The sequence below is a fragment of the Ictidomys tridecemlineatus genome, chromosome 5, assembly GCF_052094955.1.
Source record: "Ictidomys tridecemlineatus isolate mIctTri1 chromosome 5, mIctTri1.hap1, whole genome shotgun sequence".
NCBI classification, from domain to species: Eukaryota; Metazoa; Chordata; class Mammalia; order Rodentia; family Sciuridae; genus Ictidomys; species Ictidomys tridecemlineatus.
Window position 1 is genome coordinate 177,560,675 of NC_135481.1, and position 16,620 is coordinate 177,577,294.

Consider the following 16,620-nt stretch of genomic DNA (forward strand, 5'->3'; position numbering starts at 1 on the left):
CAGAGATGAATAAATCAGTCTCGCCTTCAAAAAGTTCAGAATCTAATGGAGAGGCACAGGTATGCAAACACAAAAGTGCAGCAGATGTTCTCACAGCAGAGGTTTTTGGAGGATATCAGAATTCTGGTGAAGGAATGGCTAGGTCTCTGCCTGGGGGTAGGAAACAAAATCTTTGCTGAGGAATTTTCTTATTTATTTATTAATTTATTTTTGGTACTGGGAATTAAACCCAGGGCATTTTACCATTGAGCTACATCCCTCACACTTTTTATTTTTTAAATTTTGAGACAGATTCTTGCTAAGTTGCTTAGATTGGCCTTGAACTTGAGATCCTCCTGCCTCAGCCTTTCAAGTCCTGAGGAATTTTCATCAGGGCATCACATCAACAGATTTCTGCTCAGAAAAATCCTTTGTCTGTTATCAAATCAGAAATTGGGTTCCAGTCCTGCTTTATTGATGAAACAGCATCTCTCAATCTTACTGTTAAGATTTTGATATTTGGGACTGGGTTTATAGCTCAGTGATAGAGCACTTGCCTAGCACTTGTGAGGAACTGGGTTTGATTCTCAGTACCACATATAAATAAATAAAATAAACGTCCTTCAACAACTAAAAAAATTTTTAAAAAGATTGTGATATTTGAAGTCATCTATTAAATGGGGGCAGAGTAATAATGCCATTTTCATTTAGAAAATTCCTGAGTGAATAACTTGCTAGTACATTACCTTATTGAATTCTCTTAACAGCCTGTGGGAGGGGCCTATAATATTTCCATTTTACAAAAAAGAAAAGTATGAACCAGGGAGGTTCAATCATTTGCCCAGGGTTATACAGCTCATAACATGGTAAAGCTGAGATTTGAACCAAGTAGTCTGACTCTAGAATCATTCTAAGAAAAGGGACCTAAGCTATCTGTGGTGGCACACACCTGCAGTCCCAGGTGTTCAGGAGGCTGAAGTAGGAGGGTCACTTAAAGCCTCAAGTTCAAGACCAGCATGGGTAACAAAGCAAGACCCTGCCTCAGGGAAAGAAAGAGGAAGAGAGAGGGAGGAGTCAGGGAGAAAGGAAGGAGAGAGAGAGGCAGAAGTTAAAAGAGGCCCTAAAAGGATCATTGAGTCCTTGATAAAATTTGTTGTGATGATAAGAAGTGTGATAAAAGAGTTATAACATGGGGCTGGGGATGTGGCTCAAGTGGTAGCGCTTGCCTGGCATGCGTGTGGCTGAAGGCTGGGAAATAGATATTAAGGAGTTTCTCTCTCTCTCTCTCTCTCTCTCTCTCTCTCTCTCTCTCTCTCTCTCTCTCTCTCTCTCTCTCTCTCTCTCAAAAAAAAAAAAAGTTGTAACAGTGAGAAATGTGATGCTTAGTAATGCATCTACCACATAATCAGTTACTAAATCAAAGAAATCATTTATGTTATAAAACTTCCTTTCCTCAGGGCTAGAATGGATTAAGCCCCTGTAAAGATGTTTCTTTTCAGGTTTTGCTTACTCTTTCCTGATTCTTTTCTTAAAAAGCATGCATGGGGAAGGGGTTGGGGTGGGTACAGTGGTACATTGTTCAGCTAAACTCAGTTCAGTAGATACTCCCTGAGTACCTACTGTGGACTTTTCTTAAAGGCAGAGAGGATGCTGAGATGAAATAGATTGTAGTCCCTGCTGTCCAAGAATTGAATCAGCCTTGGAGGCGAGATGACATTGAAACAGATCATTTTAATATAGTCTCCTTAGATGAATTTCAGCCAGCACACCAGACCCTGCTGCCCACATCTCATACCACAACTAGCAAGGCAAGAATGCCTTGCTATTATATTAATCATTCTCCTAATATCTTTGTCACCATTAAGTCAGTTATCATTAATGTAGAAAGTACTAATACCTTAGAGAAGGTCTTGAGCTCCTCAAAAGAGACTTTAACTATGCTCAATTGAAAAAGCCCATTTTATTTTATGGTGGGGGAGGTGGAAGTGTTTGAAACTGCTGGTAGGCTGAGGGAGTCCTTGGCTTGAGGGATATACTGTGGGGAAGGATTTATGTTCCCCCAAGTCTCCTTCCTGGCCACCTGATATGCTCCTTAGTTATCACATACTTTATAGCTTCTTGTACCCAGGCCCATTATTTTATTTGGCAGAATAAGCAAGAAGTGGGAGATAGCTTTAGAGGCAAGACATCTGCCAAGAGAAGCAGTGGCTGAGTGTCTGCTCAGAGTTATAAAGACAATGCCAAAGCTTTGTGAGTATACATATTTGTACATGAGCCACCTCTGATAAATAAGTCCACGAGTGTTATTGGAGCCCCTGCAAAGTGCCTAGCAATGTGTTAGATGATGTAGAGAATATCTGTAAACCTCTCTATATATAGCTTGGTAAGAGAAGACAGTACTAGTACCTGAAACAAAGAGGAATTGACACTAGACAGGTTATTTTGCTTAGAGGTTGAACTGGTGGTTTAAACTCTCGAGCTATAGGGACTTGTGTGTACTACCTTATTAAACACTGTACAGCATATGACATAGGAATGGTTATTGGCTCCCATAATGACCAGACTCTTCAGTGGCCACAAATTTCTCCCTATCTGACATCATTCAGGCTTTCTGGTATCATATCTTGCAACATGTATTCTTGCATCCTAGACTGGTCAAACCATAGTACATATAATGGAACATATACATATCACTAAATAATGGAAACTTTGTCATGTTTCCATAACTTTGTATATGCTGTTTCCTCGTTCCTAAATACTCTCTCTCACCTTCATATTTTGTCCCTCAAAACAAGATCTGAACTTCTTGAAGCCCCTTCCTCTTTGATTTTCTCTTTTCCCTTCCCTTCTGTTTCTTAGGTAAGTGATGAGTCTCTGAGTTCTCAGTTGCTCCTTTCATATCTCTTACCAACATGAAACATAGGTTCTGGTTTTCCTGGGCAGATTATTCTCTATTCACCACTGTGCTTTATAAGTATTTGACAGTAATAGGTGCTCAATAAGTGATTTTCAAATAAATGAGTCAATAAATCTTTTCAACATGTTATCTCTCTGCTTAATTGCCTACAATAACTTCTTTGTGGCATCCAAAACTCTGTAGAGGGACTGTGGATGTGGCTCAGTGGTAGAACACTTGCCTAGCACACGTGAGGCACTGGGTTTGATTCTCAGCACCAAATAAAAATAAATAAATAAAATAAAGCTATTGTGTCCATCTACAACTTAAAATAAAACAAAAACAAAACACCTATACAGTCAAATGCTAGTAAAGATCTTCACATATTAGTAAGAACCACAATTTGTGGATTTTGTCTAATTCAATCTCTCCACCCCCACACATAGTTTGATAATAATACATGACCACCTAGTGGTTGCCAAGTTCATTGGAGATAGCAGTGTAAATTGGTAAGCCCTTTTGGAAAGCAATTAGGCAGTGTATCTCAAGAACCATAAACATGTTCATACATTCTGACTGGTAATTCCACTTCTGAGAATCTGTCCTAAGGAAATAATCTAGTATAGAATAAACTTCCCTTTAGATGCTATCATTTATAGAAGAGAGAAACTGGAAAAAGCTGAAATGCCCACCAGTCTAAAACTATGGATAAATCCACTTAGGGAAAATTATAAGCTATTAAATAGTAGTTATTTAAAAAAAAAAAAAGTGCGGGCTGGGGATGTGGCTCAAGCGGTAACGCTCTCGCTTGGCATGCGTGCAGCCCAGGTTCGATCCTCAGCACCACATACAAACAAAGATGTTGTGTCCGCCGAAAACTAAAAAAAAAAAAGAATAATAAAAATAAATATTAAAACTCCCCTCCCTCCTAAAAAAAAAAGGTGCTTATTGAAAACTGCCCTGCAATAAAAATAAAGTTAAATATGACAGGTATAATAAATGTCTTATAACATGGGGCCAGGGTTGTGGTTCAGAGGGCAGAGTGCTTGCCAAGTGTGTATGAGACACTGATTTTGATCCCCGGCACCACATAAAAATACACAAATAAAATAAATGTATTAAAAAAATAAATGTCTTATAACATTAGTTGGAAAAAATAGGGTATCAAATTGAATTAGTCCAACTCTGTAACACAAGAAAACTAAGAAGGAAATAATGACAATATGCCAAGAGTAGTTATGGCCTGTGGAGGGATAGAAGGTTTAGGTGATTTATATATGGCAATTTAAAATAATAAACATACTAAATAATATTTAACTTCTTACCCATTTTGTTGGTTAAACATTTTAAAATAATAAAGCAAAACTCTGATCTTGATTTCACTTTTAAGCAAGGGAGTAATTGGTGATATTATTCTAGTGACAACAGAGGATGAATTTAAAGAGTGATGGTAAGAATGAAGAGGTTGTGCCACATTCTAGATACATGAGGCCAACAAATCAGCAGAGCTGAGTGAATGACTCAGTATGATCAACATTGGGTATGTTTTGCTGTCATGTTGGGTACTAACTGGTTTTGTTTTTGCTAAGTTGTAGTGGTTCATTAGGTTGGCCTTACTAAGGGGCTTTTCAAAACTTAGGTATATTTGCCACATTATATGCAAATGAACATTTTGGTCTTTAAACCAAGTCTATTATTGATGCTGCAACTATGGGAGTGGGAAGAGTCAAGTTGGCAGCTTGAAGCAAGGGATAGTGTCTAAGTTGCTCCCCAAAGGAAAGATTCCCCTGCACCATACAGTGCCCCCATCCAAATACCTGCTTCACATAGATTAATCCATGTGAAGGTAGTTTTGAACTCGAATCTATACTTTGGAGTATGATATCCATCCCTTCAGGAGGAACCCAGTTCATACTGACTTGTTTCCTTTATGACTTGGGGCAACTGATCTTGACTTTGCAAAGGAGCCTAATAGCTGCGCACTAGGGCTTACTCATTTATAAAGTTAATATGAATTAGTTTCTCAGAGGATTGTTGTAAATGAATTTGGTAGCCTTAAGTCACAAAGGGACTTGTACACTCTTTTTAAAGGGCTTAGACTTGTTCTTGGTGGTGGGAAGCCCCTCACAGGAGGTGGCAGGGGGATATTTGTCTGATCACATAAGAGACAGAAGCTTAAAAGTATTTGTAGAGTTGTTACCAAAGAGACAAAGACTGAGTGGTTGTGACTGTGGCATCATTCTCAGTGGTCCCCTTTGCACCAAACATGTGGCACCATGGGATGATGCTTATAAGTATTTACAGGTACTCAGGAACAATTATATATAAAGTCATATTTGATGGGAACACAGGAATGTCTAAATACCCTGGTAACTCAGTTTTCCATGACAATAATGAAGAACCTAAAATAATTAATTTATAAAAGGAAAAGATTTATTTTGGCTCCCAGATTTAGAAGTTCCAGTGTATAATCAGTTGTACCTATTGCGTTGGGCCTGTGGCAAGGCAGCACATCATGACAAAAGTGTGTGGGTAAAGCAAAATAACACAGCACAGGCCAGCGAGCAAAGAGAAAGTGGAGGAGAAATACCTAAGATAATTAACTTATAGAGAAAAGATTTATTTGGGTTCCACAATCCTTTTTTGAGGGCACACCTTCAGTGACCTAAGGACCTCCCACTAGGTCCACCTTTCAGAAGTTCTACCATCTCCCTGTAGTACTGTGCTGGGACCAAACTTATGTTTGGATCAACACACTGGAGAGAGGTTCTCTTTCCTCTTGCCTAAAGGTGAGGGGAAAAATATATAGGCCAATACTTATATTGTCTTTGGGATCAAGCCTTATGGAACTGTGAGGAATGGTGTTAGGTATTTCCAATGAGGAGGATTATTGTAATGAAGAATGTTGATTCTATATGAAAGGGTTTTAATTAACTGTCCTTACCCCCGAGGGGCACAGCATCTGGTTGCAGTGCCAGCTTTTGTACCATTGAGCCCCTGCTTCTAACCTCTGTCTAGGAAGACCTGCAGGAGCTTTCCATCTCAGAGAATATTTCTGCCTACATCCATGTAGCACATTTCCAGTAACAGCATGCTATCTTCTTTGATTTTCACAACAATCTGTGCTGCAAATGGGCAGGACAAGAATTTTTATTCCTGTTTTACAGATAGCGAATCTTGACCTTCAGAGGAGTGAAGTGCCTTCCCAGGATCACATAGGTAGTACAGGTAGGAATCAGGAGGTTCCACCTGCAAGAGAAATCCAAGGCTAATATGTTCCCAAATACTATTTTAACTCAGGGCTAAGCCTACTGTGGGCTTTCCTTTTTGTCTTCCTCAGAGAGTCACTTACTTCCTCTAATATAATGTACTGAGACATGTACACTACCATAACATAGTCTTATGTATCCTTAATCAGAATAGAGCAGCCACAGAACGTAGAGTTCCAACAGAGACAGAATAGTGAGCAAGTAGGGGTTTCATGCTCCTCAAGGTACATGGAAGCCTTTTGTGGAACTTTGGTTTAAGGGCTTCTTCCTATCTTGCTTCTTAGCCCGTATTCTTTGGGGACTCTAATTTATTTATATATCAAATATTTAATGAGCATCTACTTGTGTGGTCACCATTGTGTTCAAGGCATGTTTCCAAATGCTAGCATTTTGGTGACACACTTGAAAATGGGTGCACAGTAAATAGCACCCTTTTCTCCATTGTAACCTAGTTCAGCTCTAGGTTAAAGTTACAGTAGCACTTGACTCAGAAGGAAAAATTCTTGCAGGCTTCAACATCAGTAATAATAGTGATGGTGGGAGGTAGTATTTGCATAGTTTCTAATGTGCCAGACATTGTTGTGAATGCTTATGTGAATTAAACATTTTATCTTGTAAAAACTCTAGTGATATATATTACTATCCCCATTTTACAGGCAAGATAACTGAAGTACAATGATTTTAAGATACTTTCTGAAAGTCACATCATACATCTAGTTTAGTAGCAAGATAAAGGTATTTTGGTTTCAGAGTTACTCTTGACTGCATTCCATGGCCTCTCATATGAGAATAATGATTTAGGCTTTAGCTCCTGCTTGATAGAAAGGCCATGTGTTCAACTTACACTCACAGGAAGTTGTATCCCTGTCTATATTGTGTCACATGACCACTCAGCTCTGATTGTGCTAAAAGATAACACCTTTTAAGTTCAATTAGAGCAAAAAGGTTTTGTACACTGACAGAAATTTAACCGTGCCCCTGGAAGAGTCAAGGTCCATTATCGTGCCTTTGAATGCTAGTTAAGAAGAACTACTTATCTGCCCAGCTACTCAGCTGTTAGTGTACAGTTTTATTTGGGAATAAATCTGTTATCCCTTTTACTCTAGCCTCCTAGATGAAAATCGAGAAGGCTATTTTACAAACAGCCATGATACCAGAAAAGTATCGAGTGTGGTGTCACATGCCTATAACCCCAGCGACTTGGAAGGCTGAGGCAGAAGAATTGCAAGTATGAGGCTAACCTCAGCAACTTAATGAGACTGTGTCTCAAAATAAAAATTAGAAAAAAGACTGGAGGCATAACTCAGTGGTAAAGGACCCCTGGGTTCAATCTCCAGTAATCCCCCACACAAACAGAGAGAGAGAGAGAGAGAGAGAGAGAGAGAGAGAGAGAGAGAGAGAGAGAGAGAAAGGAAGGAAGGAAGAAAGAAAGAAAGAAAGAAAGAAAGAAAGAAAGAAAGAAAGAAAGAAAGAAAGAAAGAAAGAAAGAAAGAAAGAAGAGAAGAGAAGAGAAGAGAAGAGAAGAGAAGAGAAAAGAAAAATACCAGAAGTTAAACAACATGCCTTTCTCCTTCCTGGCTAGTTTCCTCATGTCTTCTGTTCTAGAGAAAGATGACCTGTGAGTACCAGCTTCTTCAGCAATGTGCATGCCCTCTTGTCAGATGCCTGGGCCCAGACAAGGAAGGTTATTCCAGTCTTCATTAAGTCTACACCATCTTATCTAGTAGGGTATAACATGACCTAGAGCTGATGACCAAGGTTCTGGATAAACTCACCCTTGGCCTGCCTACCTTCTCTTTTGATAGAGAGGGGAAAAAAGGAGATGGGGATTATTTTAGAAATTCTTAACACCAAGTTTAAAAAATAAATCAAGCTAAGGGACTTGAAAGAAATGAAATTAACTCTCTTCTTTTTGCTTTAGTTTTGTAGAGGTTGACAGGGTGGATGGAGCAAGAGTGGTTTACAGCCATGCCACTCAAAAATATAGCCTACTGAATGGGTGCCAGTTCATGAACTTTTGCTAGTTCACTTTAAGGATAGAAATTGAGAGTCAGTACTTAGCAACTTTTGGAAACTTGTGTAGTAGTTTATATTTTTATTGTATTTTACCAGTATTTATGTGTAATAAATTAGGAATTTTAAGAAACAAAAAACTGGTCCTTCACCACAAATGATTTTGAGAGGTACTATTTTAAGTATGATGAAGTAGAAAAGAACCTCAATCTTCTTGTCTGTAAAATGAAATTAATAGTATCTGCCTCAAAGAGTTGTTTTAGAAATTATTTAATAATAAATAATACTTTGGGCACTTAATGTGTGCCTACCACTCCACTCTGTATGTATATTATTTTATATACTTCTCACTGTACCTCTGAAGTAAGTATTATCTTCCTAATTTTTCTGAGATTTTGTATAGGTTGTACAATGAGCTTGCCAGAAGATAACATGTAGTCAGTAGGCAGGTGGGATTTGAATATATACCATATGCTATATAAAGAGCCTACCTAGCACATAGGAGGTCCATCTCCCTACTTCTCTGTATCATCAGAAGTAGAAATCTATTTTCTAACTCCATCACTGACCCTAACTTATTTTGTTACCTTGAGCAAGTCCCTTTATCTGGACCTTAATTTTCTCATCTACCTTCTGTGACAGGAACTATATTTTATTCATCTTCAGTTATATAGCATCTGAGTTAACAGAGCCTGGCATATAATGGGTATTGAGCTTTGAAACCATTGATGCCATTAGAGGATCTCTGGTGGTTCTTTCAGTGTCTGCTTTCACATCCTAGATACTTCATCCTCTGCCCTCCCTCTGGAGCATCATATTTCCCACATAATCCACCTGGCAGCGTCTTATTTCCTCATGTCTGTCTCGGGCAGTCTTGAGACAGCCCACATGGTGCTGTGAAATATATCTAGGGAAAACCACCAGGGATAACACAAGAGGTAGAAGAGCTTGTTCAGAGTCAGGAAAGTGCTCTTATTCTATTCCTGTTCAGTGGGGCCTAGGTCTAGGGCAGCCCTGCTGGTATCCCTGCCAGGCCTGAGTAATGGCCGAAGCCTGGAGCAGGGTTTTCCATGAGCTGCGTCGGGGTCTCCAGTAATTGGAACATGGCACCTTCCGACTTATAATGGATGGCAGCATGAGAGGGGCATTTGTCACTGCCTGACTTCCCTGTGGGAAAGAGGCTCATAAGTCACAGCTGACAAACCCTTTGATGACTTTTAAACTTCATTTACAGAAAAGAATAGCTATAATCAACCAACAGCAAGCAGTGACTAATCTTGCCACATTATCACTGTGAGGAGCCAGGCCAGTAGGGCTTGGGAAGGGGGAGTGAGCCATCCCTAGGCTCACAGCACATGCTGATTGGCTCTTGGATTTGAGAGTGTACCCTCAGCAAGGCCCTATGAGTCTGTGCCTAAAGCCTGCAGGTACAGGGCTTGCCTAGCATTGAAGCCATTTTGGGGCCAAGGTTAAAATGATCAGTTCTGGACTCAAAAACAGATTTGTCTCAGCTCTGCCATTTCCTGGGTTGAGTAGGACTAAGCACCAAGCCTTACTTTCCTCATGTGAATGGTCATAGCACATATCATCACCTGTGTCATAGCAAAAGGCTTAGTACAAATAATAAGTGCTCTTATTATGTTTATTCATTCAACCCCCAAAGGACCTTTTGTAGGCATAGGGTCTAAAACCCAAGGTCATGTGGCACATCTAAAAGCCAGGAACCATTCTTCTTGGTTGGAGGGTATGGGAGTGGGGGTGGCATTGGAAGCATTTTGTGGAACAGGAAGAGCACAGACTTTAAAATCAGAAAAGTTGGGTCTTTTGATCCTAATCATGCCACTTAATGTGAATGTGGATAAACTATTTGAGCTTTCTCTGAGCCTTAGTTTCTTTATCTCTAGAATGAAGGTGACACTATTTATCTCATTAGGATATGATCTGGATTATGAAGAATTATACTTCTAAAGCTTCCAACAGGTACCTGGTGTAAAGTTGTTGCATATTAGATTGTGTGCTCCCTTTTTGTACTCCCTTAAGAAAAGAATAAGTATGTATCCCTCAAAGAAATGGGAAATAACAATGATGGCATTTTTGTATTCTTTTTCCAGCCCTCTACCTCTGTGTTCTCTTTCAGGAGAAAGGAGGTGAATAGGGGGTCAAAAAAAGAAAGGGACACGTTTTGTACATTGTTTCTGCAGTTCCTTCTGCCTGGCATAGCCTCTCCCTTTGTCAATACCCTGTGAGAATTCATCTTAGACACTGGGGGATTGGTATAATTTCTTTTATGCAGTTGGGGTATCTGAGGCCTGCCCAGATTAGGAGACATGGCCAGGGTGACAGCTTTTAAGTGGTAGGTCTGGATTTGGAAGTCAGTCGTATTTGACTCCAGAGCCTGTGCTGTTTTTGCTATTTTTGGTGTAATTTTCCTTTATTAGGAAACAGTAAAAAAACAGGTTCCTGAAGAGAGGGCTTCTTAACAAGTGCACAAAGCCTATAAGTGCACAAAGTCACTGCACTGTTTCCCAGGATCTCCATAGGGCCAGCACAGAGGAGAACACTTTAAGGAATGCTTATTGAATGAGTGAAGGGGATAGGAATTGGGCAATAATAGGAATAGGTATGATCTTATATCCTTTTGTAGCGTTTTGCAGATGCATTAGCACTTTCACATTGATTAACCTGTTTGATTCTTGCATCAGGTAAGAAAGGTAATTGGGGAGAAAAGGTGATATCTGTTCTTTAGAATAATGACAATAAGACCCAGAGAAGTTACATGATATGAGGTCACATAACTTAGAACAGCAGAGCCAAGACTTCTAGGACTGTAGCCTGCACCCTTTACATTTCTACTTATTCAGGAACCCTCTGTGTGTGGCAAGCTGGGAGCTGGGGTTTCAGGAGCCAAAGAGCACTCCTGAGAAAATTAGTCCTTTTTGGCCAGTGATGATCATTTGGGCAATGCTAATGAGTAGGGGACTGGCAAGTTTAATGAGATTAATAGATGTTATGTCATCTCTGGCTGCCTGGTAACCAGGAATTTGTGAACCAAGGAGGGCCTGGACACTGATCTGTAAAATTACTTGGCTTTCTCCAGAAATAGGCTCCCCATTACTGATATCTGTTTTCCTTCAAAACTAATCAAATGTCCCTTGGGTTATCTGAGGGCAGAGGACTGGCCACAGGCTTCTGTGACTCTCATCTCCTTGCAAGAGAACAAAGCTAGAGTGTCAAGTAAGACTAAGAGAGAGGTTCTAAACAACCATGGAGGCCAAGAGCAACAGTTCCTCCTTTGGGATCAGCATTGTGGGAGGGAGTCCAGTGCTGGGCAGTGTTTAAAGCCTGTGTTTGATCTGAAGGGAGGAATGGAAAGCACAGGAGAGACATAACAGAGACAGAGGCTTAGACCTCTATTGAAACAGTGGCCGGTAGAGAGTTAGACAAATCACCCAGCTACTCTCACTAGGCGGTTGACCTTTAAGTAAGTCACTTAAATTTGCTGATCATCAGCTTCTTCTTCTTCTTCTTTTTTTTTAATCCATAAAATAGGACTAATAATATCAAGATAAAGGATATTGTCCTAGTCCTTTTATGCTGCTATAACACAATTGTGTGTTTATAAACAACAGAAATATATTTCTCATGGTTCTAGAGACTGAGAAGTCCAATATTAAGGCACCAGCAAATTTACTGTCTGGTGAAGCCCTGCATACCAGTTTAGGAATAGCTGTCTTTTCACTCTGTTTTCACATGGTGGAAAAGGCAAGGCATCACTCTGGGGCCTAAGGGACTTGGCCCTCATGACCTAATCACCTCCCTCCCCAAAGACCCCATTCTTTTTCCCTTAGATAACCCTGAGGACACCTGGGTGATTTAGAGGGAAAAAATCACCCATCAATGAATGATGGGAAGCCTATTTCTGGAGAAAGCCAAGCAGTTAGCAGATCAATGTCCAGAGCTTCCTTGGTCCAGAGGCTTCTGGTTACCAGGCAGCCAGGAATGACAGAACATCTATTAATCTCATTAAACTTGCCAGGCCCTGGCTCCTGTATATTATCACATTGGGGATTAGGTTTCAACAAAGAACTTGAGGAAGGAGGTGTGCATATTCAGACTATAGTAGATATAAACTGGCTTTGTTTATGAAAATCTTGTGCAAATATAAGGAATTGTAGAAATGGGGAAGAACTAACTCAGGGTAAGTATTCTAACCATTGAAATTAGTACCCAAATGAGTGTCTATGCATATGCAATTTTGCCCTTGTATATCTTGTCAAAAAACAGACCTGAGTTCTAGTTCTGGCTTTGTTCTATTAATCAGCTAGCTACCTCTCTTGAGTCTTGAGTTATCTAAAACACCTCCTCAGAAGCTGTTGTGAGGATTAAATGAGGTGAGATGTGTAAAGTCTCTGACACAGCATTGGCACTTGGAATTAGACGTTCTTTTTAGTGTGATGGCTCCTCCAGGTCTCATTTACCCAAAGTTTAGTGGTAGAGGTGCCTTTTGGGGCTTTTCTACCTTTGTAAAACTGTCACCTTTTTACATGTTGAGGCTTGGCTCCTGACTTCTGAAACATAGTTTCCATCTCAAATGTTTCAATTGGGAAAAATGATTAGTTTTTGCCAAATTTCTTATGTTCTTACTAGCCTGGAAAAGCCAGCCCTTCCTTTTTGAGTTGTAAATTGCATTTCAAAATCTTTGCCCCTGGTGGGTTTTAATTAGCTTTAGGCTCCAACTTTTATGCAGCAGTTGTTTCTTCAGCAGTAAGGGTAAGGACATGTACCTGGCTGGTGGCCCCTAGTTTTCTTCAGCAGTTTTTTGAGATGCTATGCCTTTTTCAATCTCCTCACTATCCTGGGGGCTCTCTCTAACTAGCCTAAAAGGAAAAATGGAATATAAGAACCCTAGACTTGGAATCAGGACCCCTCAGGATACTCTTGGCCTTTCTACTCACTAGCTGTGGTATCCTGGCCAAGTACCTTTCCTTCTGTTCCTCAGAGTGAGGGCATATGAACTCCACGCTCGCTAAGTCTCTCTTTATCTGACATTATAAAAATCTCTAGGAACAAATCTGGTTTTTCCCTTCCTCCCTTCCTTCCCTACTAATACCAAGAACAATCTTGTCATTCATCTGTCTTCTCTCATTTCTAAACAGAGGGCCTCCATTGTTCCACACACCTTACTCTCAATTACATAGTTAATCTCTGTGACAAGAGATTGGCTCATAGGGTGGGAAATAGTTTACAAAAGTTAAGCAGCTTTTGCTCAATAGGATATCAATATAATTTTAGGGTCTAAACCCACCTCTAAACATAGGAAGAATTAGGGGAGTGTATCAAGTTGAGGGGGCTTAGTTTTGTAGAGGTGGGTATTTGAGTCAGAGGAAGAATGTGCCTGGGACCCCTGCCCCAGTGGTCCTAACCATTTAAGGCAAGCCACAACAAACCCTTCTTCCTCCCTAGTATTAATTGAGTACTTGCTGACTCCATGCTCTGTCAAGTCTGCCTCTTACAAACTGATATTTATATTTATAACTACCTAGAAGTCATATGGATTTAAACTTATTGGACCCTTAGGAATTCTGCACTAAACCTGACAGGGAGACCCAGTATTGGGCCCACTTCCTATTTATTTCCTACTCCCAGCTCCATCTCTCATTTGAGATGCCTCATGGACAGGTTTTTCTACAATCCCAGAGAAATCTATACTTTCAGGCTTAGGGAGTCTATTTAGCAGCAGCATAGCCTGCCCTCCAAGGGTTTTTGCCTTTAAAAAGGAGGGCTATTTAAATGGGAGACTCGGGTTGGGTACCTACAGCATGCTCCAGGTGGGCATTTCTCCTTGGCCCTGCAAATTTCTCACCTAGAGCAGCCACATGAGCAAGATAGAGAATGTGCTCCTATCTGACCTTGATCTCCTAATCAAGAATGAGCCCACAAGTAGCAGCATTAGAATAAAGTACCTGTAGTCAGAATATTTACTAGATCTTATAAAGGACTTGACAGCTTGCAGAGTTCTTTTATGTACATTGCCCAAACCCCAGGTGTAAGAGAAAAGACTGAGTAGGGACCAAACCTGAAAGTTGCTAGTACCTAACACGGGTGTGCAGCAGATGCTTCCTGCTCAGTGATGTTAGAGAGTTCTGGCAGAGGTCTGAGGAAACCTACAGCCGTTATATCCTTGCCAGGTCAATGGCAGTCAGCAGTCATCAATAGATCTCTGTACTATTATGTCTCTCTCTCCCTCTCCCTCAATGTTTTATGAATGTTGATGATTGGATGTAAAAGTACACTGAGAAACAAGATTCTGTCTTTTCCATGTCAATTCCAAAACTGGGACTAGCTCCTTTATATCAGTAGCAGTGATGGCACTGCCTCACCTCATCTCCATCGTCCCTGTCCCTTGCTTAAGAGTGGTGTACCCCAACCCCAGTGTATTCATTTGAGTTTGCAATAGCAAACCTACCACTGGGCATATTTCTTCCTCAGAATGAAATTCTGTTAGATTTTCTTGTAAACAGAGCCACCTGCTGGTCAGAAGATGCTAATTTCTAGGCGGGGAGCATTTAGGAGAAATAAGGGGTCTCTTACTGGAGTAGGATACAAGATAAACATATTTTCCCAGCTTACATTCTTTTCTAATTCATTGAAAAGAAAACCCCTCCTCTCTGCCCCAAATATTAGGTAATAGGCTGGTAGGCTGATGAGAATTTTTACACATTCTGCGTGGGTGCTCTAACACCTTCTGAAATGGCCTTAGGAGAGATTGAGAATAAATTGAAACTACTCGTACCAGTGAACAGAAGATGGGTCCAGGAAGTCAAATGCCAAGGCTTAACTCTAGGCTTTTCCTGCTGAAATTGAACCTCCTCCTCTTCTCCCTGGAGCCCATGCTGAATGACCCTTTGGGGTAAAAGACATGCCAAAATCTAGAAAATATTTACAAATTTATCTCTAAGCCAAATGGAACACAATTTGAATTAAAAAAGTATCAATATTTAAAACAGTTTTAGGTAAATATGCCATTTTACTATGGTATTTGAATTGCCTTTACTCTGGGAAACAAAGTGATGAAGCTGACAGAAATGAGTTTAATGGGCCAACCGATCTGGGTTTGAGCACCTGTTATTGTAAAGTTAATGATCTCAGCAGCATCTCCATTTATGGTAAAGTTGTCATCATCGGCACTACGTCCATGTCTGGATCAGAGTGAGCATATGATATTGTTCTAGAGAAAATATTATTTGTAATTACCTCTTTGCTATGGTTTTACATTGAAGGAACGGAGGGGAGAAACCTGTGGAACATCTTTAAATTTAGATTCCAAAAGGGGTTACATTTGAGATGAGTATTAAACAAGGTGTGGGCTTAAAAGAATTTGCATCAGGTATACTTGTCAGTCTCAGCCCTACTGAAGTGCATGATGACTTCTGAAGGTTAGGTTCCTCCCATGTACAATATTGTGGTTCTACTTAGGTGAGTACCAAATGAGGGAACATTTTAAAGCACCCATCATAAGATCAGCAGCCAGTATGTGGTAATTCTTGGTAATAGAACAAGAAAACAAGATAACAGAAACAGGGAGGCTGGATGCAATAGGGGTGGAACTGTGTAGGAAGGCAAGGAGCAGTCCAGTTTAGTCTGGATGTGTCCATAAACAGCCCTTGAGCCGAGCCCTGGGACTCAGTCTCATAGTTGCTCTCTTTCTCTCTCTCCAGGTTGCCATCATGTCCTTGAAAATCCAGACAAGCAATGTAACCAACAAGAATGACCCCAAGTCCATCAACTCTCGGGTCTTCATTGGAAACCTCAACACAGCTGTGGTGAAGAAGTCTGATGTGGAGACCATCTTCTCCAAGTATGGCCGTGTGGCCGGCTGTTCAGTGCACAAGGGCTATGCCTTTGTCCAGTATGCCAATGAACGCCATGCCCGGGCAGCTGTGCTGGGAGAGAATGGGAGGGTGCTGGCTGGGCAGACCCTGGGTAAGTTAAGCCTCTCTGCACAGGGCTCAGTTTATAACTCCAGAGTAGTTACTGTCTTTTGCCTCCCCTTTGTCCTCTTTCCCATCCCCTACCACACTTTCATTGCTCTGAGGTTTTATAATTCAATAGTTATAAATTATATTTAAGTAGTTATAAATTATATTTAAGTTATAAATGAAGTAATTATACAATTGATGACCACAGGAAAGAATTTTAGAAGCCTCTGGAAAACCACTTATGTCCTGTCCCTGCTTTCTTGGTGCTTCTTTTTTTTTAATGGCTTTATTTTTAAACTATTATCCCTACTACAAATGAGGCTTTTTTTTTTTTTTTGGTGGTGGTGTTGGGGATTGAACCCAGGGCCTTGTGCATGCAAGGCAAGCACTCTGCCAACTGAGCTATATTCTCAATAACAAACTTTATGGTTCCAATAAAAATGCATATTCTCCAAAGAAAGGGACATATTGGACTAGCATAGTC

At 40.3% G+C, this 16,620-nt stretch overlaps 1 protein-coding gene across 5 annotated transcripts in view; it reads left to right on the forward strand.

Moving 5' to 3' along the window:
* Positions 1 to 16,620, forward strand: part of Raly (RALY heterogeneous nuclear ribonucleoprotein) — an 81,583-nt gene that overhangs the window by 57,088 nt on the left and 7,875 nt on the right. For all 5 annotated transcript variants that reach the window (XM_078051652.1, XM_078051653.1, XM_078051651.1 and 2 more), the window contains one exon: positions 15,876 to 16,140. In XM_078051652.1, coding sequence (XP_077907778.1) covers positions 15,885 to 16,140 — 256 coding nt within the window. In that variant the 5' untranslated portion in view covers positions 15,876 to 15,884. The remainder of the gene's footprint in view (positions 1 to 15,875; positions 16,141 to 16,620) is intronic.